General features: G+C 47.8%; 2 protein-coding genes across 4 annotated transcripts; one reads left to right on the top strand and one right to left on the bottom strand.

Moving 5' to 3' along the window:
• Window positions 1-733: 733 nt before the first annotated feature.
• Window positions 734-19,141, bottom strand: LOC136518083 (MADS-box transcription factor 34). Of its 3 annotated transcripts, none has more exons than XM_066511749.1 (8): window positions 18,582-19,136; window positions 14,007-14,088; window positions 2,392-2,453; window positions 2,181-2,280; window positions 1,697-1,738; window positions 1,565-1,606; window positions 1,187-1,284; window positions 734-1,079 (listed from the first exon to the last, which is right to left on the bottom strand). In XM_066511749.1, exons 1-8 carry the CDS (start codon window positions 18,764-18,766, stop codon window positions 1,004-1,006), a joined length of 687 nt encoding a protein of 228 aa, XP_066367846.1. In that variant the 5' UTR covers window positions 18,767-19,136; the 3' UTR covers window positions 734-1,003. The 3 variants fall into 3 exon arrangements, with proteins under 3 accessions (XP_066367846.1, XP_066367839.1, XP_066367853.1); XM_066511742.1 differs by having other exon boundaries at window positions 1,187-1,323; window positions 18,582-19,132; XM_066511756.1 differs by lacking the exons at window positions 734-1,079; window positions 1,187-1,284 and adding an exon at window positions 1,363-1,482 and having other exon boundaries at window positions 18,582-19,141.
• Window positions 5,170-9,689, top strand: LOC136518074 (uncharacterized). Its single transcript, XM_066511734.1, has 2 exons — window positions 5,170-9,299; window positions 9,388-9,689. The coding sequence occupies exon 1, from the start codon at window positions 5,178-5,180 to the stop codon at window positions 7,716-7,718; it is 2,541 nt and encodes an 846-aa protein (XP_066367831.1). The 5' UTR covers window positions 5,170-5,177; the 3' UTR covers window positions 7,719-9,299; window positions 9,388-9,689.
• Window positions 19,142-27,316: the final 8,175 nt, after the last annotated feature.

The raw sequence follows: 27,316 nt of genomic DNA, 5'->3' as shown, positions 1-27,316 counted from the left end.
AGTTGGGCCGGGGAGCTGGGAATATAGACGTGGGTCAAGAGAGTCTCGCGGTTTTACGGATATATGACTCGAAAGCTCGGACATGTTGGCACTTAGCTCGAGGAGCTAGGAATATAAACGTAGGCCAAGAGACTCGAGGAGCTAGGAATATAAACGTAGGCCAAGAGAGTCGATCCTGGACATTTGTCCCATTTGGGTAGGTTGGTTCGGCCCTCGATGAGGACGTCGAGTCCTTGAGGTGGGTGTATGTGAGACTCCGCCAATGGGCCAGTCTGACGGTGGGCTGGGCTGAATACCGAGCACTGTAGCGATAAGGGGATTCGATTTACTGTAGCTTCATGGAATACTGTGGCTACGGGAATTAATTCCACATCGGAACCTGGAGGCAACCGAACCAACTTAAAAAGCGTGAGTCTGAAAAGCTATAGAACTCTGGTTTGAATTTTTTGTGCAAAGCAAGGACGAAAGCGTAAGAGAGTTAATTAGCAGGTGTGGTCCATTCAATGTGTAGAGTGGATCTTAGCTGTTTTTTCGAGCTAGGGCGTTACATGAATGACCAACCAAAATCTTGTAGGTTTTGGATGAAGAGAAGACGTTGGATCCCCAAGTGATGTTTCTAATTTTTTATGAGAACTTTTAATTATTTCGTAGCATATTTGGTGAGAATTAGCAGAGTCTCTGGTTAGTAATAGTACGGTGTACTTGTATTTGAAACAGAGGGGCATGCCAATGCTTATTGCTAAACGATTTATACTCTCAAAACATAAGCAGTTCAGCCCATTCCAGCGTGCATCGCCAAGCCATTTTGCATGGCGCCAAAGCAGCTGAGCAGGACGTGATCAACAGAAGATAAAGACGATAATAACCTATATATGACCATGTGGTCATTTGGACAGTTCGGTAAGCATTGCAAGCAGCAAAGGGGCAGGCAAAAGCAGCAACAGAACTCGTAGGGATCTCTGAATGACAGGGCACTTCTCAAGGCAATGGAATGAAGCACTGGCTAAGCCATCCACGAAGGAGGGTAGCAGCCGCCCGGCTCTGGCACTGGCTGCTGGTTCATGTCCATCGTATGGTATCTGCGTAAACGGAAGTAGTGCAGGATTCAGGACAGAGAGACAACTTTGTGTGTGTGACTGTGTATGAGAGAGAGAGAGAGAGAGAGAGAGAGAGAGAGAGAGATTACGTAGGTTGCAGAGATGGGTTGCTCTCCAGAGCCAGGAAGAAGTGTTCTGGCTGTGGAGGGTCATGGGACAACATACCGCCTCCATCTTGCCACGCTACCTGCGGGGGAGAAGCAGCCTCTGCCTCAAACTCGTCCAGCTGAAACAAATAGTGGCCCAACAATAAACGATCCGGCAAAAAAAGCAAAGGAGAGTTGGAATGTTGCAAGCAGAGGCTGCAGCTATGAACTGCATATACACATGGCATCCTTGGTTCAGGCGCTCAGCTTCAAAGTTGTGGTAGCAAATGCAGAGGTAGCTGAAGGGCCATTGTTTATATGAGCTACTACTGCCATGCCAACCGTGGGTGCTACGAGTTTTCCAGTTCAACTGTCACTTACCTTCCTTTTCAGAACCCTGTTTGCATCTTGCAGCATTTGTTCCTGCAAGAGATGAGGGCCGGATGCTCAGTCATATATTGGATTTAAGTATTGAAACAGAGAGTCATAGTAGCATTGCTGCGGAGATATTACCTTTCTCTTTAAGTCGCAAAGTTCATCAAGTAAGACTTGAGTCTGCCAAATGCAAATGAAGACATGCATAGAGAGTTACTTGGATAGCAACATGGTGGGGGCATTCCAAATTTCAGGTGAATTGAAAGTAGCATAAATCAACATTAAGACAATCTATCTACGTTTTAAATACCGGTTAAATGTCTTCTAAATTGTATACACCTCAACTTTTTTATTTCTACATTTTCAAATTTTAACTATTATGAAAGTATCACAAATCAACATTTATAATCCTGTCTTTTTTTTTGAAATCCGCATCCTGTCTTTTCAAGTGAGACTCATCTAGTAATTAATTGAATGAATAATCAATGCAAGTCCAATTGCACTATAAATGTATTGGTTCAGATATAAGGTAGGAAAGTGCCAAGGCATGCATTATAAAAGTTTGTTCACTATAATTCTGTTGTGCGCAAAATACCATTGACATCATTCATCCTTAGTTTACCTTTCTTGATCTTATTTGCTTCAAGGTCTTGTCTACTTGACTCTCAAGCTGGTCAAGTTCACTAGGGCTAAGTGGAGCCAGATCTTCACCAAGAAGATTCCTGCAGTGGGTTCACCAGTACTTTCTTTACCGACCAAAACAAAGCAAATACTGGAGTATAACCACACAGAGGAAAAATAGGAACGAACTTATTATATGGAAATATCACAACCTTTGTGAGTGTTGTAAAACCTCAACTCGTGCCTTCAGCTTCACATATTCTTGATAGTTATTCTGCATTTTCAGACATCAGACATTGGATCAAAATATCCCAAAACTGTCCATACTGTCCCACTACAGGAAACCGGGACTTTGCCCAGTGCTGGAATCTTTGCCGAGTGCCAAATATCAGGCACTCGGCAAAGGCCACTTTTGCCGAGTGCCGCACTCGGCGAAACTTGGCACTCGGCAAATAGGTCTTTGCCGAGTGTCTGGCACTCGGCAAAATAAGGCACTCGGCAAAGCCAAACTTTGCCCAGTGCCAGACACTCGGCAAAGTTGGGCACTCGGCAAAGAGGCGCCCGGGATAATGGTGCCCGACGCCGGCCTCTTTGCCGAGTGCCTTCTGTTTGGCACTCGGCAAAATATTGGCTTTGCCGAGTGCCTAGGGCTAGCACTCGGCAAAATATTCACTTTGCCGAGTGTCAAACCTTAGCACTCGGCAAAATAAATTTTTTTTTGTTTTTTGCCACCAACTTTTTTTATTAGATTTTTATTTGTACCATGAACAACATGTTCAAATTTGGCATAATTTCATTGCTGTTTGCTATATTTCTTCACTTTATTTCGTTTTCTTGCAATTATCCGGAAAATGTAGGTTTGAACTGTAGGTGCATCGAATAATAGTTTTGATCCATTCCAAAAATGTTATTCTTGTTTGTTAGTGTCACTTTATGCTAAATCAAGGAACTGTCTCCAAATTTCGATCAACGTGCTCACGGGGCAACGTCGCGAACTTGCGTGCGAGTGGTTATTTAATTCTATAAAATTCAAACGAATCCCGAAAATCATGAAACTTGGCGAGATGTCGTGATATCACACGCATATGCGGTGGTAAAAATTTGAAAACGTTTGGAGGGCGTCATCACGTATGGTGTTCACAAACCAGGACATCATCACATGTGATACCACCGCATATGCATGTGATATCACGACATCTCGCCAAGTTTCATGATTTTCGGGATTCATTTGAATTTTATAGAATTAAATAACCACTCGCACGCAAGTTCGCGACGTTGCCCCGTGAGCACGTTGATCGAAATTCGGAGACAGTTCCTTGATTTAGCATAAAGTGACACTAACAAACAAGAATAACATTTTTGGAATGGATCAAAACTATTATTCGATGCACCTACAGTTCAAACCTACATTTTTCGGAAAATTGCAAGAAAAGGAAATAAATTGAAGAAATATAACAAACAGCAATGAAATTGTGCCAAATTTGAACATGTTGTTCATGGTACAAATAAAAATCTAATAAAAAAAGTTGGTGGCAAAAAACAAAAAAAAAATTATTTTGCCGAGTGCCAAGGTTTGGCACTCGGCAAAGTGAATATTTTGCCGAGTGCTAGCCCTAGGCACTCGGCAAAGCCAGGACAGGATTTTTTTTTAATTTTTTATTTCGCCGAGTGCCAGATCGGGGGCACTCGGCAAAATAGTTTCTTTGCCGAGTGCCCCGGATCTGGCACTCGGCAAAGAGGTTTGAAATATAAAAAAAACGGACACAACACACACCACGCACACACCAGACACGCACACACACGCGCGCCGTAGCCGCCCCGCCGCCGCGCCGTAGCCGCTGCGCCGCCACCGCCGTAGCCGCCGAGCCGCAGCCGCCGGCTCCCTGCGCGCCTTGGCCCAGCGCCCGCCGCGCGCCCGCTGTAGGAAGGAGGAGGAGGTAGGAGGAAGAGGAGGAAGGAAAGCAGGAAGGAGAAGAAGGGGAGGAGGAAGAAGAAGAAAGAGAAGGGAGGAGAGAAGGAGAAGGGGAGAAGAGGAGAAGAAAGGTGCCGCCTCGGTTCGTCGACCCTCACGCCGTAGTGGTCGTCCCCGTTGTCGTCGCCGGGCCTCGGTCTTCGCATTCTCGCTGGCAAGGTATGCCCTAATGTTAGTATTAGTTAGTAAGTAGTAGTGTTAGTAGTAGTAGTTAATTAGTAGTGTTAGTATTAGTTAGTAAGTCGTAGTGACAGTAGTAGTTGTAGTTGTTGTTCATAGTTTTAGTGTTAGTAGTAGTTATTGTTGTATGTATGTGGTTGATGGCCTTCGTGCCTATGTTTGGTATACATGTGGTTGTTGGCCTTCGTGCCAATGTTTTCTGCAGGTTTTGGGAACCTCTCCGTGCAGGGGAGGTGCTGCCGAAATTTTCAATGGAGTCTAACCATTTGCCTTTTCTTTGCAGGACGAGGACCGTTGGGAGGCACTCGGTGACCCCGATCGTCTGCGTTGGCGTTGCGGTTCTGCCTGCACCGCGTCGCCTCGCCACTGCAGCGACTCACCACCGCCCCACTAGCCTGACCTCACCGACACCCTAGGTATAACCCATCTTGCATACTTGCATCTCGTGTAACCCCAGTTAGGCGTCTCCCGTCCGAAAGACATACGGTCGTTGGTATGCAGATCTTTGCATACCAAATTTTGTACCTGTTTCGGATTGTCCACGTTTTTTGGATAGCCCGCGGATGCGTAGATGGGTTGGTTTCCGTGGCCCGCTCCTGTCCGAGACAGAGTTTCGACACCACCTCCTCGTTGTTCTCCTGATACACAATCTCCCTGCCAGGACGTGTATCGGGAGAACAGCGGGGAGGTGCTGCCAAAATTCTGTCTTGGATAGGAGCGGACCATGGAAGCCAACCTCATCTACGCATCCTCGGGTGGGATTAGGACCTATCCTTCACCTATTAGATGTATAGTAGGAACGCCTTGTGGATTTACCTGCAGTTTTTATTACTCGCTTACATATGCATGTGCCAGAGGATGGATAACCGTGAGTGGATGTACACGGGCCACGCAAGTATGACCCCAGAATGGATGACTAAGACCAATGCTTTCCTGGAGCATGCATTTGGTGAGGCTACTAAAGGGTCAGCCCGGATGCCGTGTCCGTGTAGCAGATGTGGGAATAAGAAAAGAAAAATTAAGAGGCTCGTGGGGGAAGATCTTATCAAGTATGGATTCACGACAAACTATACCCGCTGGATCCACCATGGTGAAGCCGATCGTATTAGAGAGGAGGTGGTGAGACAGCGTCTCAAGGATTATGATAGAGATGGCGGGGTAGCAGACTGGATGGATGACATTCAGCAGGCACGGTTCGGTGAAGGATTGGAGGAGAAGCCAGAGGAAAGCGCAAAGACGTTCTATGATATGCTGTCTTCAGTGCAGAAGCCCTTGCACGAAAAGACAACGGTATCGCAGCTAGATGCAATTGGACGCATCATGGGGTTGAAGTCGCGGTTTAGCATGAGTCGGGACAACTTCGATGGTATGTTGGCAGTTTTTGGATCCCTGCTTCCGGAGGATCACATCCTGCCGAAGAACTTGTACGAGTCACAGAAACTTCTTCGTGCACTTAAGATGCCGTATGAGCAGATCCATGCTTGTCCGAATGGATGCGTCCTTTTTAGGAAAGATCACGAGGGAGCAACGCACTGTCCAAAGTGCAAATCCTCTAGGTACCTGGAGGTCGACACTAGTGATGGCAAGAATGAACAGCTGAGTATCCCTACGAAGGTCCTACGGTACCTTCCTTTCATACCGAGGATCCAACGGCTGTACATGACAGAGGAGTCCGTGAAACAGATGACATGGCACAAAAATGGCAAAAGGTACAATCCGGACAAGATGGTACACCCATCGGATGGCGACGCCTGGACCCATTTCGATGGCATACATCGTGTTAAAGCTGAGGAGGCTCGCAATGTACGTGTAGCGTTGGCAACAGATGGGTTCAACCCGTATGGATTGTCCGCGGCCCCATACACTTGTTGGCCCGTGTTCGTGATACCCCTGAATCTCCCCCCCGGTGTCATCTTTCAACCCAAGAACGTATTTTTGTCGCTGATAATTCCTGGACATCCGGGGAACAATATGGGTGTGTTCATGGAGCCTGTGTTCGATGATTTGATCGATGCTTGGGAAAAGGGGGTACTGACATACGACCGAGCTACAAAGAGAAACTTCACAATGCATGTGTGGTACCACTACTCCCTGTATGACTTCCTGGCGTATGGCCTATTCTGTGGGTGGTGTGTTCATGGGAAGTTCCCATGCCCAATATGCAAGGCAGGTGTGAGGTTCACTTGGCTGAAGAGTGGTGGCAAGTTTTCTTCGTTCGACCAACATCGTCAGTTCCTCCCCCTTGACCATCCATTCAAACGAGACATCAAGAACTTCACGAAAGGTGTTGAAGTCACCGATCCTACACCTCAGATGATGACCGCTGCCGAGATCCGCGCTGAGATAGAGGCTCTCAAAGTTGATAAAGAGAAAGGTCGTTTTGATGGATATGGTCAGTACCACATGTGGACTCATAAATCGGGCTTGACTAGGCTTCCCTATTTCAACGATCTTCTTCTTCCACACAACATTGATTTAATGCACACAGAGAAGAATATCGCCGAGGCGCTTTGGGGAACACTCATGGACACAGAAAAGTCTAAGGACAATGTTAAGGCAAGAGTGGACCTGGCAGCACTGTGCGATAGACCAAAGCAAGTGATGAAGACTCCCACGCCTGGCAAGAAATGGAAAAGGACTTCGGTCGATTTCGTTTTGAAGAAGGACCAAAGGAGGGAAGTATGTCAGTGGGTTCAGTCGTTAATGTTCCCTGATGGGTATGCGACGAATCTGAGGAGGGGAGTGAACGTGTCCACTTGCCGAGTGTTAGGGATGAAGAGTCATGACTTCCACATATGGATTGAGCGGTTCCTTCCAGCGATGACCAGAGGTTTCGTCCCCGAGCATGTGTGGCGTGTCCTGGCAGAGTTGAGCTATTTCTTCCGCCAGCTTTGTGCCAAAGAGCTATCTCGGGCCGTGATTGATGACTTAGAGAAAGTGGCACCTGTGTTGCTCTGTAAGATGGAGAAGATCTTCCCACCCGGCTTCTTCCTCTCAATGCAGCATCTGATTTTGCACCTGCCTCACGAGGCACGAATGGGGGGGCCCGTGCAAGCCCGTTGGTGCTATCCAATCGAGAGATGTCTAAAGGTTCTTCAGAAAAAGTGTAGAAATAAAGCCAGAATTGAGGCATCCATGGCAGAGGCATTCATTCTTAAGGAGGTGTCAAACTTCACAACATCATACTATAAGGATAGCCTTCCCAGCGTGCACAATCCAATCCCTCGTTACAACACCGACGAGAGGTCATCAAATCTCAGCCTTTTCAAAGGTCAACTTGGCAGGGCAAGCGCTTCGAGCACCAAGACCTTGCGGAATGATGAGTGGCGCACTATCATGTTGTATGTGTTGTTGAACCTTGACGAAGTGAACCCTTATGTGCAGTAAGTTCTCAATGAGCTTGTTACATACGCCGTCACTATCGTCTATCTATCCAACCCCCTTGTCTCTTGCTTTTTCAGGGAATTTTTGAATACATACTGGACAGGAAATAGGGATCCTTCCCCTCAAGAACAAGATAGTCTTCTCAAAGGTGGTGTGCCCGATTTCATTTCATGGTTCGAAACGAAGGTACCATCCAATTTACATCGTTCCATCTGTGACATCCCACTTTGCTCCTACGAGCGAGTAATGATCTATCCGCCCTCACCTTACAGGCAGGCACGGATGCGGAAATGGATGAAGAGTTGAAACAGGTTGTCAAAGGCTTCCCCTATAGGGTCAAGTCATTCACCGTATATGATGTGAATGGCTATCGCTTCCACACAAGAAGCCACGAGCTCAGTCGGCCCAATCAAAAAAACACGAATACTGGAGTTCGTATGCCCGGCACCGATGACCGCGACTACTACGGCATAGTCGAAGAAATATACGAGCTCAACTTTGAGCTTCGCGGAGGTCATAAGCCAGTCGTATTCAAATGCCATTGGTTCGATCCCAATGTCACGAGAAGAGCCCCTGAGATTGGACAAGTTGAAATTCGACAAGATTCCCTCTATCAAGGAGACGATGTCTATATTGTGGCTCAACAGGCCACGCAAGTTTATTATCTTCCATGGGCGTGCCAAAAAGATCCCACTCTTGAGGGTTGGTACCTTGCGCAGTTGGTATCACCGCATGGCAAAGTGCCTGTCCCAAACGATGAGGATTATAACTTTGACCCAAACACATATACAGGAGAGTTCTATCAACCCGAGGGGCTAGATGGCATGTTTCACATAGACATGTTTTCGCTGATGGGCATGGAAGTAGACAATGACATTGATGAGGACGATGGAGATGAGGACGATGGAGAAGAGGTGCAAAATGCCAAAGACTTAGCACTGCTTGAGCAATTACGGTTTGGCGTTGCCATTGATGACAACGATGGAGATGAGGCGGAAATATTAGACAATATTGTTAGTGATGACGACACTTATGATCCGGCCGCTGCCAATCCTGAAGATTATTTCTAATTCATGTAATACTATATTATTATTATTTTCTAGTTATGTTTTGTTCATTTTGCATCTCTATATTTGTCTATATTGTCAAAACTGGTTTACTCTTTGTATTTGCAGGCACTCGACAAAATGCCGGGCGGAAGGCGGACCCGGACCTGCGACTCGCTCTACGCGAGGACGACTCAGGATGCGGAGGCGGAGGCGGAGGCGGAGGCGGAGGCGAGGAGCCGTCCAGCCCGCCGCCCCCGCGGCCGTCCGAGGAGGGCGGTGCAGTCGTCTGCCGTCCCCCCGCCCGAGGAGGACCGGACGACGACCACTGACGACGAGGACCAGCAGCTGGCCCCCCAGACAAGAGGGGGTGACACTTCCTCTGGGGGGTGGCAGGGGGTGACACTTCCTCTGGGGGGGTGGCGGGGGGTTCCACTTCGAGCACCTCATCGGCACCGTACTTGCGCGGGTCCTCGCAGCTCCCGACGTGGCCGATCCCGTTTCAGAGGAGGCCGGTGATTCGTCCCAAGGGCGACAAGTAAGTATCCGTTCATTTTGCATCTCTTCTTATTCATATGCTGAAAACCGAACTGCGGACTAACAATTCTTCTTACTGACTCCTGTAGGAACTGGGAACTTGTGTCCGGGGGCGATCATCGGCAGTGCAATGGGATCCTCGGTGGCCTGATCCACCTGCACTACCCTGGTTTGGTCACCCACGCCCAGGTTGAGTCGCCTCCCTGGACGTGGGACCACTTCAACTCCGCTGTGGACGTCGTGTACGGCACCGTACAGGAGCGGATCAGGCGTGAGTTCTGGGTGAGTCTACATCACACTACATTGCTCAATACTATGGAATCATTAGACGTTCTTGAAATAATGAAAGGACACATGATGTCTGTATGCAGGACTTCTTCTTCACGTTGGAGGAGGGGCATGACCCCGCCTGGGTGACGAAGGTGCAGGACAGGGCATGCAGGGGCCGAGTCACGGACCTGTACTATGAGGCGAGGCTGCAGTGCCTCATCAACCACTCGTGCGACGTCCTTGGTCGGCACCCGAGGAAGAGCGAGGCTAGGACCATGACACTCACCAGGGAGCAGTACCTCGCAGTAAGTTATAAAACATTGTTACTGACTCATTCCATGAAGAATAGGTAGCCTTCATTTTATATTCTAACATTTCTAACACAATACTTGATGGCATGCAGATGTGTCCTTCTTGGTGCGCCAGGCACAGAGACTGTTGGGCAGCCATCGTGGACAAGTGGGTCTCCGATGAGTGGAGGGAGAGGCACGCCCTCCGTCGGGAGTGCCGCCTGCAGATGGGTGGGCCGGCGCACCACCAAGGCAACCGGCCCCTCAGTTCGTACGCCCAGGCCTGGGTACACGCTACGCACTTATTTATTTATTTGTTCTAACGTTCAATTCTCATTACTTCTAATCGTCTTTGTGTTTTCCTCGCAGTCCCAGTCGCATGATGGCCAGGAATGCAATGAGTTCATGGCGTACGCCATGGCACACAAGGGCAAGGCGACAGCCCCGGACACCGTCTACAACCCGGAGGACGGGCCCGAGGCGTACAGCAACACGAGCGTCCATAGCAAGCTCACCGACTACGCCTCGGCGGCCCGCGAGCGGCATGGGGAGGACTTCGACCCCGCCACCCAGCCCCTTGATACCGACCTCGTGATGAGGCTCGGAGGAGGGAAGCAGCACGGCCGGTACTGGATGGCCTCCAACATGGTCGACTCGACCTCTGTGCCCAACCTCGCCAAGATCCGAGCACAGAGCACGATCTCCTCCGTCCCCATTCGACCTTGGCAGGCGAGCACACTGCAGCAGATGGTGGCACTCCAGGTTAGTTTTATTTCATTCGCCGTTCATTACTTTTACACATGTACCTTGCATTTGCATTGTTTAAACGTTGGTGATTGAATATTGCAGGCCACTGTGGAGAGGATGGAGGCCGAGAGGGAGGCCGAGAGGGTCGAGAGGGAGAGGGAGAGGGCCCAGAGGGAGGCGGAGAGGGCCGAGTGGGAGGTCCTGAGGGCCCAGAGGGCGGCCGAGGCGTAGATGATGCAGGACATGTTCTCATTCATGTCGAGCCTCGGCACCACTCTCCCGGGTGTGGTGGTGCCCCAGTCGCTGCTCGCTCCAGTTGTGCCTCCTACTCCTCCGGCTCTAGGCACTCCAGTGAGTATATATATATGGTTGATCAAGTCCTTTAGCTTGTGTAGATACTAATGAATTCAATTCTCCTTTGTGCAACAGTCGTCGGGTTCGAACCCGACTCCTTCGCCTCAGCACACACACCCCGGCTGGACAGGTCCACCACCGCACGGAGGTGCCCCTTCAGGCTCCCATTGGGATCAGTGGCAGTAGGTGGTGCCCCTTCATGTTTCATTGACTTTTCTTGATTTAGGACTTGTGTTGGATGAAGACTTCTTAGATGTTGTCATGGATTTGCACATTGGATGTGCGTGTGATGGATTATGCAGGAGGATGTGCTTGTGATGGATGTTGAATGTGCTTGTGATGTATTATGGATTATGTATGCGTTTTGTGTGATGCTAAATGCCTGTGTGCTGTCTCATGTATTATATATGAGTTTTGCGTGTTTGCTTTCGAAGGAAAGCAACAAACAAAAAAATTGCAAATTTTCCAGCTTTGCCGAGTGCCAACACTCGGCAAAGAAGTCTTTGCCGAGTGCCAGGGGTGTGGTACTCGGCAAAGCTGGGAAAAAATGCCGCAAAAAACAGCCACTTCCCTAGTTTTACCGAGTGCCACAGCCTGGCACTCGGCAAAGAGGTCAATTTTGCCGAGTGCCACAGCCTGGCACTGGGCAAAGAGGTACATTTTGCCGAGTGCCACAGCCTGGCACTCAGCAAAGAGGTCAATTTTGCCGAGTGCCAGATGGTATCACTCGGCAAAGACTATTTTTAAAAAGATTTTTTTTAAAAAAAATTGTTTCTTTGCGAGTGCTCAGCCCTGGCTCTCGGCAAAGATTCAAATTTTGCCGAGTGCCAGTCCCTAGGCACTCGGCAAAGCCGGCGTTAAATGTTGACGGCAGTTATTTTTTTGCCGAGTGCGGGCTTGGCACTCGGCAAAGACTTTGCCGAGTGTCGATTTTTGGCACTCGGCAAAGAAATTTTTGCCGACAAAGTCTTTGCCGAGAGGCCTTTGCCGAGTGCGGCACTCGGCAAAGCCTTTGCCGAGTGCTTGCATGGCTTTGCCGAGTGCCCCCAGCACTCGGCAAAGAGGGCGTCTGCAGTTGTGTCCGCAGCTAAACTATCTAGAGGTGATATTTAAAACATGCATATTATTTAAACATGTCTACTCTCTTTAATTTATACTCGTCCTTTCAGCCCAATTTTTTTTACCATGATCCTTTTATTATATTATAGCGAGCATAATGAGAACATATACATGAGAAATATAAGGGGCCCTTTGGATTGCAGGATTTTTTTTCTTGTTTCCTGCATTCTTCCTATTAAAATAAACTGATCTGTGTGAAATTTCTGCATTCCAAAGGTGCCCTACTAGTTTTTGTTGTGCACTATTGATGATAAAATCTTTTTTAATAAAAATAGTGGTCAGTGTATTAACAGATGGATCACATGTACTCTATGGGCGTGATTGATTGCTTTGGTGAGGGGGAGTCGGGACGGTCCAGGATGGTGAGATGCATGCTCAAACCGTGCACTCAGTCGTGTTTGATTGTCTTTGTTGTTGGTCCAGTACGAGATGAGATCATGTTTGGTTGCATGCATGGATGTGAGTTTTGAGTGTAGGACACATGGGTCCCTGGCTATGCGTCGCACCACACCATCCCGGCTCGCATGGGAAGCCTGATTTCTGCGTACGCTGCGAGCCTGCACCAGGCGGCTCAAATGCACGATCCGGTGCATCGATTTCGTTCGACACAGGCAACCAAACACAGAGATAGTGCATGATATGATGCCGGATGGCGCTTTGGACGGCTCCATGAGGGCTACCAAACACGCCCTATAATGATGATGTTTACTTGTATATAAATGCACCATCTGTAATATGACCATTAAAAGATGTAGACGTTATTAATCTAGTACCATATACTGTTCTTAGTTAAATCCATACAGTAAAATAGCTGTATGTAGAAATTTATCTTACTACTAATAGATCATAAAACAAGCACTATGAGTCTAACAATTGTATGTTAGTATGACGGGGCCTATGATAGCTGCACAGCATTGGCCATCTATATTGGAAAAGTATTTTGAAAATTGATACAAGATTACCATAGTTTATTTTTTTATTTAATTTCTTAAAATAATAAATTTCTCCCTGCGTGACTTCATGCAGATATATCCAACCAGGTTATTATTGGCCATGCACTCGCTGGATGCTTCATTGGATTTGCAACTAGCCAAACTACTGAATAATTTAAAGTACTGTTAACGTGGACAACATGGATGAAGAAACATTCCACGAAATTGTTTGTGATGAGCTGGAACACTCGATCAAGTACTGCCACCATGATAGGGTAGCATACAACTGATGAACTAGGCCAATGCACCTCACACTTGATGACTGATACAGTACATTCTCTTTTTTTTCTTCAATTGCTATATCAAGTATTGCAATTTGTTTCAATGTTTCTCATGGTTCGTCCTTATTTTTGTGAGTATATTGTTCTAGACCTGCCGTCCAAAATCCAAACAAACTGAAACTACTCAGATTTAGCAACTATAGACAGAAATTTTCATGACTGTCAATTGATAGATCATCAGTGCACTGATTGATCTTCAAGAAGACTCTTATGCATTAAAACAACAGCAGCTTTCTAGCGCATTTGACTTTGTGCCATCCTAAGGATTGGAGCAAAAAGTGTCCAAACTAACCGTAGCTCTTGTACAACCAAATTAAATAAGTTGAGAGCTAGGGTTTTCACTAGTGCTTAGTTTTATACTGAATCTATTTTCATGGAAATCATTGCTTCAGAAATGAAATATTGAAATAGAAATGCACTAGTTGATGATAAAGTGTTTTCATGAGAAATGAATGATAAATAATAAGAATAATAATAAACGTATAGTTTTCTTATTATGAAAGGTACTATTTGTCGGTAACAATTGATCATGTTTAAAGTGTTTCAGAACTTAAACAATGTTAGTAAAAGCAGGTAGTTATGAGAGGGACACATGATATAAAAGTAGTATCACCTATAAATGTTGCAATAGTAGAAAAATGGATAGTCCTCACACCTGCATCTCATCGCTAGATGGCACTGCAGCATCAGCTGAAGCATAGATGTACCTCTGGTACCGCTCTAGAGTCTTAAGCAGACTGATATTAAGGCAATAAAATAATGAATAAGTGATTCATTCATATATAAATATGTACATATAGAAACAAAAACTCATGAAGAGACTAGAAACCATACCAGCTAGACAATGCTGGAAAACATTATTTCTACATATTCATTATGCCTTTCTAGTTAAACAATTTGATTATTTTGCCTCTTCATTTGATTGGAGGTTAGGCGCTTCCAAGAGTTGATTCCAAGAAATTTGAATTAAACATCAGCGACACTCATCATACACTTCTGGAACTTATCATTCGAGCAAGTTAAAGGTCTATTAATAAATTTCTATGTACAATTTATAAGCTTCTCTCAGTTTAAGGCATGGCTTGGCATTGTAGGTCAGAGCCTTGATCCAGTCAAAGTTCTTTGGATCCTCTAGACAGACTGTTGATTATATAAGACTAGAGAAGGCCAGTGAAGTTATATGATTTGGAGCTTGGACGATGTATGGATTAGACTACTATATATATATGGAGATTGTTTTAAACTTTTATAAAACAAGGTATTAATTTCAAGAAAAATATAGGTAAAAGAAAATCTGAGCACTAATATGGAAATTGAAGCCTCTGGTAACAAATCAAGTATGGTTCTATTGTTCATGTAGCACACCATAGGCAACCACACTAGATTATTGGGTAGAGTCTTGTCCACCCACTTTTGTTCTTAACTGAAAGACAAAGCTCCTACACTTTGTTCAAAAATAGGTAACAATTATTTTACTAGGATATGGTACCAGAAGCAATCTTCTTAATAAGACAGGTTATGGAGTGGTTTAGAGAGCAGAAGAAGGACCTCCACTTGGTTTTCATTGACTTGGAGAAGGCTTATGACAAGATACCAAGAAATGTTATGTGGTGGTCTTTGGACAAACATAAAGTCCCATCAAAGTATGTGACCCTCGTTAAGGACATGTACAACAATGTTGTGACTAATGTTCGAACAAACGATGGTAACATAGATTACTTCCTGATTAAAATTGAACTTCATCAAGGGTCAGCCTTAAGCCCGTATCTCTTTGCCTTGGTAATGGATGAGGTTACCAGGAACATACAAGGGGATATCCCTTGATGTATGTTGTTCCCTGATGATGTGGTGTTAGTGGAAGAAAGCCAGGCGAGAGTAAATAGAAAACTAGAGTTATGGCGGCAGACCCTTGAGTCTAAAGATTTTAGATTAAGCAGAACTAAAACCGAATACATGAGATGCGACTTTGGCGGAGTTGTACAAGAGGAGGGGGATGTGAGTTTGGAAGGTCAAGTAGTGCCTAAGAAGGATACCTTTTGGTATCTGGGATCGATGCGATGCTACAAAGGGATGGAGATATTGATGCGGACGTTAGCCATAGAATCAAAGCAGAGTGGATCAAGTGGTGACAAGCTTTTGGCATTCTCTTTGACAAGAGGGTACCACAAAAGCTAAAAGGCAAGTTCTATAGAGCGGCGATTAGACCGGCTATGTTGTATGGAGCAGAATGTTGTCCTACAAAGATTCGACATGTTCAATAACCGAGTGTTGCAGAAATGTGTATGTTGCGATGGATTTACAGTCATACAAGAATGGACCGAGTTCGGAACGATAATATACGTGATCGCCTAGAGGTAACACCAATTGAAGAAAAGTTTGTCCAACATCGGTTGAGGTGGTTTGGCCATATCCAAAGATGACCTCCAGAGGCACCAGTGCATTGTGGAGTCCTAAGCCAAGCTAATAATATAAGGAGAGGTAGAGGAAGACCGAAATTGACATGGGGGAGACAATAAAAAAAGATTTGAAAGTTTAGGATATACCTAGAGATCTATGTTTGAATAGGAGTACTTGGAAAGCAGCTATTGAAGTGCCTGAACCGTGACTTGGGGCTCTTGGTGGGTTTCAACTCTAGCCTACTCCAACTTGCTTGGGACTGAAAGGCTATGTTGATGTTGTTGTTGATGGTACCAGAAATCAATAAAATGCAACCAAAGTATTTATTATGATATGGATCAGCATATTGCCGTACATACTACTATCTCCGTTTCAAGATGTAAATCATTTTAGGTTTGACCAAAGTCAATGTTCAGTAATTTTGACAAGTTTGTAGAAAAAATATGCTAGCATCTACACAATATGAAATAAACGCATTATAAAGACATATTTCATGGTGGATTTAACAAAATTAACTTGATGTTGTAGTTGGATGTTTACCCATAAACTTGATCAAAGTGAGAAAATTTAACTTAGGACAAAACTAAAATGACATATACTTTTTTAAAGGTGAAAATGGCTGGCAAAGTTATATAAAATTGACTCTTTGCATTTATTTTAGACAAGACCACTTTAGTGGCAGATAGCAGAATTATGCTGTGTACTACGGTTAATGTGTATACATACTAATCTGCTCCCTTTTTGTGTAATAGTAAAAGTGGAGAATCAATTAAAAGCACTCAGAGCTACTGATTACCGAAAGAACACAGCCCAAATTGACACCAGCCCACTTCAGTGTTAAATCTAGTGTAGTTTTTACAGGCTACTTTTCACATTTCATGCTTCACTAAGTACCCCATTTGGTTCCCACAATTCTTCCGTTTTGGACAAGGTTAGGTCGAACTTATACAACTTTGACTATCAGGAACTTTTAAAATATTTAGTTTGAAAATACTAAGACAAATAATTAAGATTAGTCTTAAAAAGTAATTTAATAAAATGTATATTTATTGATTTTTTTATATGTCATAATAAAAATCATAGCCAAAGCTATATTTTGGAGAATGTGCCATTGTCCAAGATGACGAATTATGGAATCCTGCATAGCGGAGCACGGTGTGTTTGGTAGGTTCTAAATTCTTATAGAAATATTTTGGATTCACTAAAACATTTCTTTAGTGAATCAAAATCAGTTTATTGAGCCGTTTGTAGTTCGCCAGCTAGATTGGGATCAGAAAAACTAAAATCAGGCAAAACAACTCCGTTTATCTCTTGTAGTTCAAAAAGCTTAAACGTTTCTGCCTGATTCACATAGAAATGGCTACATCGCGTTTGGCACAGATTCTGCCAATTCTAGCAATTAAGTAACAAAACTAATTCTATCATCCAAATATACCCTTAATCTCGAGCAGTTAAAAGTATCACAGCTAGCTGGTATGGTTTTAGAGCAATTTTCCCAAAATATATGAAGCTGCTGTATATGTAAGTAGGTGATGTGGTTTAAGAACAACTTTAAGAGACTTGGTAAAATTAGATGCTAAATTGTGAGATTTAGTCATTATGTAAAATAGAAAGCCCATCCAAAATGTAGAGTTTTACAATAGCCTAGCTAAATTAGAAAACATAGATACCAAGCAGGACTCGCTAGGATAATATGGTCGGCGAGAATGGTGGGATAGAAAACAATATAGACAAGCTGTTGGAATGCTTTTTTAAAGCACAATAGCTATAAATGGCTTCACGATTATATTTACCTAGTCTGTTGGAGCTGCTCGAGTAGATCTCTTTGTTTTTTTACAGAGTAGAAATTGCACATAGATCTTCTCTACGTACATTACATTATTGCAATAATAGTACCTTTTATTGGAACAATGCGATAATACTTGGTACTATCACATATAATGCGAGAAGACAGAAGAGAGCAGTACTAGAAATTATAAAACGTATCACAACTCGCAGCTCATTAAAGAAATTAAATAATATTCATTGTTGATTATAATAAAAAGAAAGATGCTTGCAATTAGCAATGTATTGGGAAAAGTGCATGCATATGCTAAAGACCAATTCATGTTACGTTCATAAAATGTTTTATATATGTTTGCCCATTATCTAGACATCATGTTATATCCAAATAACAAACTTAACTGTGCAGAGAAGTATATGCTGAAGAGAAGTACATGCTGAAAAGAATTGTATAAAGAAGTAGTTGCCGAATTAAAACTCACAAAAGTGCATGCATATGCTAAGACCATCCACTAACATGCCTGCACCAGGAAGGCACAGTTCACCAAAGGACCAACAGACCATATTCACATTCTAGTCGAACTGCGTGCTAAAACAGCTGCGTTGAATCAGGCTAAGCGTATGCATATGTGCACAAACTTGAACTGATACATTTACAGGCCAGGTACACTGATGAGGTGCACATCAAATGAAACCCTTTTGTTTTGTTTTTCCCTTGAGTGACACACACACACAGAGACACAGACATACACGGTATATGCGTACATGTGTCGACCTCCTGCTCGCTTTTCCCCGGCCCCCCGTCCGTTTGTAGACTTTCTATGCTACCTTCTGAAAGAGATGAGTACTGTACAATGTACCAGTTACCCAATAGAACAGAGAAAGAAAAGGAAACCAGCAAATTAAAGAGCGCCACCTCATGAGTTCATGCAAGGTCGCGTGGGGACGGACAAACAAAATCCAGATCGAATTACGTATGAAGAATTAGCTAGCTAATAAAAAGGAGAGGGGAAATTGGAGCGAATGTAAAGGAGTATGGTTGTTTGATTACTTGGAGGAGGATGAGAACTGGTAGAGGCGGCCGGCGTGGGAGAAGAGGACTAGCGCAACCTCGGCGTCGCAGAGGATGGAGAGCTCGTAGGCCTTCTTGAGCAGGCCATTCCGGCGCTTGGCGAAGGTCACCTGCCGGCTGATCTTGTTCTCGATCCGCTGCAGCACCACCTTCCCGCGGCCCATGGTGGTCGTCTGATCTCTCGACCAGTCACGCCCACGCAGGTTTTCCTCTCCAAATCGACGATCCTTCTGCTGCTTTCTCTCGCTACCAGCAGTAGGCGGCAGTAGCTAACAGCGAGCTCTTAATAAGCTATGGATTTGCGTGTTCGTACTGCAATTATTGACGAAGGTGATCCATCCCGTTCACCCTCTAGCGCAGACACAACACACCGCACACAGGACGGAGCTCGCGCTCGCTCGCTGCCGAGTCGCTGCGCGTCCTCCTCTGGGTTTTTGTAGCTCCCACTCAATTAGCTCGATGAGGGGAGGGCCCTGCGGCATGTGGTGGGCTATATGCTGCTAGCTTGGTCTGGCTGGGAGAGGAACGAGCCGAGCGAGACGGATGAGAGCGAGGCCGGCGGGGAAGAATCTTTTCTTTCGTGCGGTGCAGATTGGATCTCGCCTCGCGCGTCGTCCTCAGTTCCTCACCCTAGGTAGGGTAGGCTCTGCCGCCCAATGGTCACTAGGAGGCTCCTAGTCCTAGCTAGCCATTCATAGGTTTCGACCGGCCGCAGGGCGCTGATAGGTTAGCTCCACAGACGACAGATACCACATTTCGCGTGGAGTTGCACCGGTGGAGAGTTGTACAAGTACTGTACTATACTCCTATACACACAAGACACCGATGGATTTTTTTTTCTTATAAACGGGCTGATGCTATTTTGTTACGAGAGAAAAATTATACGATGACGGATAAGATGGGTGTCGGCACAAAAATATGGCGATGCGTCTGAATGATTTGGGTGGAGTCAACCCAGAGATCTACTTGGCTTCAACACAGGACCAGTTGATCCCGAAAATCCCAAAGGCGTGCCGGTCAATTTGACTTGCAATTGACAAGAAGAGAAAGTTTTATCAGTAGTTTAGGATGGAACATGGCGGTGTTGTCAAGACAGTTCCAAGTATGCTGCTTCGAGAGCAGTCAAACAGGGGAATTGACTAAATAGTCGATACGAGAAGAAATCGACTGTTTAGGGACTATAATGCTCGTTGTTGAAACTAGCGGTTTCAGACAACGTGGGGGAGACAGAGGCCTCCGCCCGCTAGGCATCGCCCTCGGGCGGAGGCTCGGGATAGGCACAACAGGTGAGCGTGTAGGACGCTGGCACAGAAAGCTAGAGTTTCATTAATTCATCCGCCACCCGCCTGCACGGTTACAAGTGTTCCCTATTTATAGGGCTCAACTACTTCTTGACATAATTTATTACAATGCCCCTCAACTGCTACAGTACATTTCTAGAATATTCCGCCACTAGTCTCTTGTTTGCGGGGCAATCCTGCCACACCGTCTTCAAGTAACGGGCCTCCATGAGCGGCCGGCCCACCGTGCCTCGGTCTTCGGCCCAAAGGCCTGGGTTCCCGACGCTGGCCTCCGTCTTCAGGGGCGCGTCGTTGCCTTGGCGGGTCTCCGCCGGTCCGGTCGGAGACATCATCCGTAGGTCTCCGCCCGGGGGCCATGGTTCCCGACGCTGGCCTCTGTCTTCAGGGGCGCGTCGTTGCCTTGGCGGGTCTCCGCCAGTCCGGTCGGAGACATCATCCGTAGGTCTCCGCCCGACCGCGCGGGGGCCATGCTGGCGCGCTCGCGCGGCCCACGGGCGCTTGCGCTTGAGTACCTGCACACACTTAGACAAGATTGTTTGTTTGATTAGTTCATAGGTAGGGTGGCCTCCGCCCTTATCGCCGGAGACACCCGTGAACCGAAGCGGGGCGGCGTCCGCCTGCTCGGTCGGAGATGTCTGTGCTTGGCCCGGGCGGAATCCGCGACAAGCTCGCTGAGCCTCGTGCAGCGCCCTTCGAACATAGCCAGGAAAGTTCCTTTAGTCAGCGCCAGGTCTCCGCCCTAAGACGGTCGAAGACGCCTTGGCGACACCTCGCTGTCGGAGGCCTTCGCCACCCGCCGAAGCCGTGTTACAACAGTTCCCCCTTTTGAGACCATGGTTCGCCTGAGCGTGCCGTGAGCTCAAAACGCCTTGACCAAAGGCGTCCGCGGGGGCGGAGGCCACATGCATTGGCGTCTTCGAGCGAGGCCCCACTACTTCCCCCCTGGCTCGCTCTGGCGCGGCCGCTGGTCTCGTTGAGAGTAGCCGTTGGGCAGCAAATCTAGCCGTTGTCCTACGGTGCGGCCGTTTATGCCGTGTCAGTTTCCGTTGTATACCTTGCGACTTTTTCGAAGATGACCGTTGTGCGACAGGCGAATTCTCCGGAAATGACCGTTGTATGGCGGGAGCCGGACCGCCTGCCCGCGGCCTATATAAGGGTGTTGTTGGTGGCGGGGTCCCCCCCTGCATTGCTCATTCGCTTTCGTTGCCTCTGAGAAATCGCTCTCTGCTCTCTTCGCTTTCGCCTTTTGCTGCCCTCGCGTGTTCCGTCTTTCTGCCTACGTCTCGCGCTTAGGCTGCTGTCGCGGTGGCTTTCTTTTCCACCTCCGCCCAAACTCGTCGGCCCGCCTTTTTCGGACCCTATCGCCACCTTCTCGGTGTTAGGGCCGTCGGCTGGGGTGCGCGTTTTGAGGAGTGCATGCTTGCCTCTGCCTCCGCGTTGGAGTTTGAAAAGCTAGTGGAGGAGGATTTGGGGAGTGTCTCTGCGTCCGTCGGAGACCTGATCGCTGCGGATTCCAGAGATATGGCGATTAAGTCTTGGGATTTCGGCCCCTCCTCCATTACTGAAGAGGCAATCGCGGAGATGTTGAAGGAATCGTGTTTTTCTTCTTCGAGGGTAAAAATCCCTCCGCCTGGCCAGACCGTTCTGGAACCGGAGGAGAGATAGCGGTGGTCTTTCGGGAATTCTTCACCTGTGACCTCCGCCTTCCTTACATTCCCTTTCTTCGGTGGGTGTTGGAGACCTTCAATGTCCAGCTCCATCATCTGACTCCTACTGCCTTCCTCACGCTTAGCAAATTCTGCTGGGCGTGTGTTTCTTATGGTGCCGAGCCGGATGTGGACACCTTCTGCGCGTACTACGAGCTGCAGAAGCAGTCGAAGAAGAGGAAGGAGGTGCGAGAGGGCAAGGAGGTGGAGGTGACCTACCAGTACGGTAGTTGCACCTTTATGTCTAAGAGGAACCAAGGCGTAGACCGCCTGAAGATCTCTTTTTGCTAGAAGGGCAAGTGGGACCACGGCTGGCTTGAGCAATGGTTCTTCGTGAAGACCTACGGGGTCCGTAGCACTACCGAGGATGGCGTGGAAGCCTCGGAGTATCCGTTGACTTCAAGGATGGAGGAGATGGCGCCGCACATGCGCGTGGATCCGCCGAAGGAGGCGTCTCCGGTGAGGGAGGCTTGCGACCAGGCTTTTGCGGCAGCGTGTCGCTACTCCGGTGGCTGTGACTTGGTGGAGGAGATTATGGCCTCCAACTACTGGCCCCTAGGCTAAAACAACCCAGCCTTTCGGCTGGAACAGGTGAAGGTTCCCGTTTTTGGGCCGGAGGCTAGGATTCCGTTCCTCCGCTTCGGCCAGTCTTTGGGGGAGGGGGTGACGGAAGACAGTTTTGTCTCTGAGGTTGAGGAAGCCACCGTAGGGTTGGTTGGCAAGATTTCCGAATGTGAGTACATGTCTCGGAGGGCCATGGCGGGCACCATGCCGCGGCTCAATCGAGTTTTTGAGGAGGTCGGGATCATCTACCGGGAGCGCGAGGTTCCCACCGAGGTCCTGGCTTCGATTGAGAAGAAGAAGAAGAAGGCCTTCGCGAATAATGTTACAGCAGAGGCCGAGTCTAAGAAGAGGAAGGGCGCCGTCGTTGCTCGGGCGCCTGCAAAAAAGAAGAAGAGCGGTGCTCTGTTGATCGCGCCGGCCGTGTCTTCTGCCGGTAGTGCGGGCGTTGCCTCCGCCGGTAGTGAAGACGTTCAGAGCTCCTCCATCCCGTCAGTGGACGTGCAGGTTGCGAGCGGAGAGGATCGCGGCTCTCCTATAGCTCTAGTGTGCCCTGTGAGCGGCGCTGTGAGCGGTGCTGGGCGTCCGGGAGCCAGCGCTGCTCCGGCGCGCTCCTCGCATGGTGCTGTGAGTGTCGGCGAACAGCCGGAAGGTAGCGCCGCCGAGCCTATGCCCGACATTCTTGGTGGGCTGTGTTCAAGTTCTGAAGAGGGCGCGGAGGTCGTCTTGCGGCACACTCCTTCTCCCACCATTGTTGCGCCTTCACCCATGCCTGTGGTCGACGTCGGGCAGTTGGAGGCTGTGCTTGCTGAGCAGGCCCCGGTGGCTCAATCTTCTTCGAGTCCTCCGCCCGTCAGGCCACTGGCTGAGGAGATCCAGCCCTTTGGGCCTTCGCCGCATGATATGGCGGAGACCTCTGCCCAGGGGGCGCGGCAAGCAGCCCAGCCTAGGCTTTTTATGAGTAAGTTTGTTTGGTGCACATTTTTGTGTTTATTGTCTTCGCCCGGTTTATTTGTTCACATATCGTGCCAAGTGCTAATACTATGTACTTGTTGCTTTGTAGGAGATGTCATGGCTGGACTCCTCACCCCGGAGGAGCGAGCGGCCGCTGCCGGTGTCAGGTTCGGTCCGGGGCAGCCGGGGCTGATGGCGCTGGGTCCGAGTGAGTATAGAATGTTTTTATTTTGATCATCATTTGGCCTGTTGTTATTGCCTATTTCTGATATGCCCTCTGACCTGAGCTGTTGTTGTTGTTGTTGTTTTTTACGTAGGCTCCTCCGACACCTCTATCTCAGGTTGGGAGGAGTGTTATCTTGGTGTTCTTGGAAACGTCGAAGGTGGCCTTTGGCTGTTGGTGTGTTTATCGTGAGATTTGCTTTTCTCACCTTATTGTTTTGTGTTTGTTTGTTCTTCTTTGAACAGATCGCTTCAAACAGCGTCTGAGGGACATGGATTTCTTCCAACTTCTCCGTGTTCATCTAGAACACCAGAGCCTGGTGCATCTTCGGCAGTTTGCCCCTTTCCTTTTTTGTGCATGTTCATTTTTAGACTTGTTTTTTATTCCGTTGTTGATCGCTTTGGTCTTCCTCTTTCTGGTCGCAGGGGTATCACACGGGCGTTGTTATGGAAGAGCGCTGCACTCGTGAGGTCTCCGACCGAGATACTGCGATTGAAGCGCTCAAGGCGGAAATCGAGCGCCTGGAAGGTGAAAAAGGGGGTCTGTTCGACTCCCTTGCAGCTCTCCGCCTGTCTCTGGCGGAGAAGGAGCGAGAAAAGGATGGTTTGAGGGCCGATCTCGCCAAGGCCCGGGATGCAGAGGTTTTGTTCGTCGAGCAGGCCCGTAGGGCGAACGAGCTGGCCGAGGGTCTCCGGCGAGAGCTTGCCTCTGAGAAGGAATCCGCGGCTGTGGTGGGGGAGCAGCTGTCTTTGACAACGAGGCGTTTGGACTCGGTCAAGGGGGTCCTTGCTGCAACTGTTGGCCACTACCGGACCACCGTCGCCGAGTTCAGAGGCGAAACCTCCGCTCCTCCGGAGGAAGACAACGTGTACGCCCTCGCCTCCTGGCTAAAGCGTCATCTTGCGAAGCTCCCTGGTCTGATTAATGGCTGCACGGACTACGGGGCGCTGGTGGGAGTAGCGAATTATGCCAAGCTTTTAGCGCGCGGCGGGTGTACGCATACCGAAAGTGTTCTGGAGGGAGTGCTACCGGGTCTAGAGGAGCTTGGTGAGACTTCTCCTGGTTTGCGAAAAACCTTGAGAAATTTCATTGGGCACTTTTGGGCTCCATTTGGTAGATCTGCTGTCCGGAAACTGGCGGAGGAAAAGAGGGCGAAGGTATTTCTAGTCTTTGTAGCCGCTTTTTTTGTCTCCTTGCTTTCTGTGAAGCTACGAAGGCTTTCTTTGCTTGTGTCCCTGATACTTTAGTCTGTGCTTCAGGATGCGCAGAAGGGTCTTGCGGGCAGGCCTCCGTCAGTTCCACGCTCGGCGACCGTGGGCGGTAACTCCACCGCCGCTGGCGCTCCGGTGGGATCTACGATCGGCGGTGGTAGTGGTCAGAGGCCGCCGGCGCCGTGCCCGTCCGCAGTTGATGCGGGCTCCGTTCCAGGGACTTCTGCTGCGGCCGATGCACCGGAGGTCTAGGCTCTTTGTAGCACTTAGTTGTTTTGGCGTGTATATTGTAGTCCAGTTGGACTCTTGTGAATAAAGTTTATTTTGTTCTGAATGGTTTTGTGGGAAATTTTGACCTTGCGCAGGTTCCAAATCGGGAGCCTGCGTAAGATGTTGCGCCTTTGACTCTCTACAACGACGGTATTTATGTGAGCGGAGAGCTTTGGGAGTATTGGCGTTCGGCTTTTCCCCGCAGCGTTGCGCGCGACGTGTTTGAGTTAGTTAAGTTTGACATAGACGACGAACGTGCTGGGTTTACTCGCGCGCTTGCTTGGCGCGAACCTCCGCCACAATAGTTGGGATTTTATTGCAAGTTGGTGTCCTGTAAGAATGTTTCTTGACGTTTTATGGAATACAAGACATGTTCACTTTCTTGATTGTTTGTGCGGTGGCTTGAGCCTGTTGTGCTAGTTTACATATCTCGTCTAGTCCCGAGTTTGCACACCATTGTCCTTTGCTTGGGCGAACGTGCGTGATACAGAGGTGGTGGCCAGGACCTCCGCCCCATGTTTTCTCCTTTTCTATGCTTGCTTGATGGCCGGGGCTGAAGTGTTGGGGGTTTCTTGGCTGGCGGAGGTGTACTTGAAGTTCACCTGGCGAGGCTTTCTGAATCGATGTTTGATCCGATGGGTGGTTTGGCGCAGCTTGTGCAGACGGTGGAGACTTTTGGTATTTCTTTGGTAGAGTGTTTTGGCTGTCTGGTGTTGTGGGTCTCCGACGCTGCACACCCATGGGACATGGTTGATTTTTGGAGATGGCAGGTTAGGTCTCCGGTGCCAGGGGGATGTTACGAGATTTCGTGTGATATCCCCTTTCTTCCGTAGGCCTTTGCTGTTCATCACCGTGCCGTAGGTCCTATCTCTTTTCCCACTGCCTCCGACTGTCTACTGTTGCCTCCGATTTTACGTGTTTTCATACAATATCTATGGCCGACTTGGATATCTAAGGAGACCCCTGCCTCCATGGCTATTGCTGTGGCTTTTGCTTGTGCTCTGCCTTGTCCCCCCTTGCGCCCTTGCGCCCTATGCTGACTGAGTTTTTAAGGGAATGGGGGGAATCTGTTTTTATAGTGGGGTGGTGGCTTTTGGGTGTTAACATTTTGGTACGTTGTTAGTTGGAATGTATCTTGGCTTTAATAGCCTATATCTTGCTTGAATTATTCGTTCCTCTTGAGATCTTTTGAAGTAAAGAGGCCTGGCGCTATAGTGGTGGCAGTGTTTTGTCAAACATTTTCTGTTTTTGCTGTTTTCGATGGCGGGAACCTTCTTCCTGGTTCCGGTGCCATAAATTTGTTGCCCCTGATGCTAGGGGTGTTTTTTGTTAAGGTCGGAGGCCTGTTTTGCCGAGGTTGTTTTTTCCTTGGCGCCTAAATTTGTTCAGGTCTTCTTCGAGGGTCGGAGGCCTTTTTGGCCCCTTTTTTTGACCTTGCTGCCTGACTTTGTTCAGGTCTTCGTCAAGGGTCGGAGGCCTATTTGGCCAAATTTTTTTTTGACCTTGCTGCCTGACTTTGTTCAGGTCTTCATCAAGGGTCGGAGGCCTGTTTGGCCAATTTTTTTGACCTTGCTGCCTGACTTTGTTCAGGTCTTCGTCGAGGGTCGGAGGCCTGTTTGGCCATTTTTTTGACCTTGCTGCCTGACTTTGTTCAGGTCTTCGTCAAGGGTCGGAGGCCTGTTTGGCCAAATTTTTTTTTTGACCTTGCTGCCTGACTTTGTTCTGGTCTTCGTCAAGGGTCGGAGGCCTGTTTGGCCAATTTTTTTTACCTTGCTGCCTGACTTTGTTCAGGTCTTCGTCAAGGGTCGGAGGCCTGTTTTGGCTATTTTTCCTGCCTTGATGCCTGACTTTGGACAGGTCTTTGTCAAGGTCGAAGGCCTGTTTGGCCATAGAGGTCATTTCAAATTGCCCATGCCTATGGCTGGCGCTTTGAAAGGACCTATACTTTTTGTTCACCGAATATTGCGGCGCCAGAGTTGGCCGCTTTCGGTTTTGGGTTTTTCGAGCGTTCTTTTGGGGAATTACCTCTTTATACTTGTAGAGGATTTTTACATTGAGCCTGCCTCGTTAAAAACCTCACCTCCGCTTAGAGTTCCCCTATGAGGAAAAGAGTGCAGGCTCTTTTACATTTTTTTTGATTGAAGTAAAAAAACTTAAAGGTAAATAAACGGAGGGGCCTCCGCTTATATTTTGTGGAGGTTGCCCTTTGGTACATTGCCTAGATGTAGTATCTGCGGAGGCTGTCAATATTCTAGGTGTGGGTTGTCGTGACACCTTCGCTGTCGGTCAAGTGGAAAGAGCCAGGTCGGCCTGCTGCCGTTGCTGTGTATGGGCCTTCCCATTTCGGTTGCAACTTGCCAACAAGTTGTGCGTTGGGTTTTCTTCTGAGTACGAGGTCTCCGTGTTTAATGTCTTTCCTTACCACCTGGGAGTCTCTCCACTTTTTGGTTTGGGATTGATATTTTGCAATGTTTTTGACTGCTTCCAG

Source organism: Miscanthus floridulus, chromosome 2 (genome assembly GCF_019320115.1).
Source record: "Miscanthus floridulus cultivar M001 chromosome 2, ASM1932011v1, whole genome shotgun sequence".
Taxonomy (NCBI): domain Eukaryota; kingdom Viridiplantae; phylum Streptophyta; class Magnoliopsida; order Poales; family Poaceae; genus Miscanthus; species Miscanthus floridulus.
The sequence above is the reverse complement of the archived record's forward strand: the minus strand, read 5'-3'. Positions and strand labels throughout refer to the sequence as shown.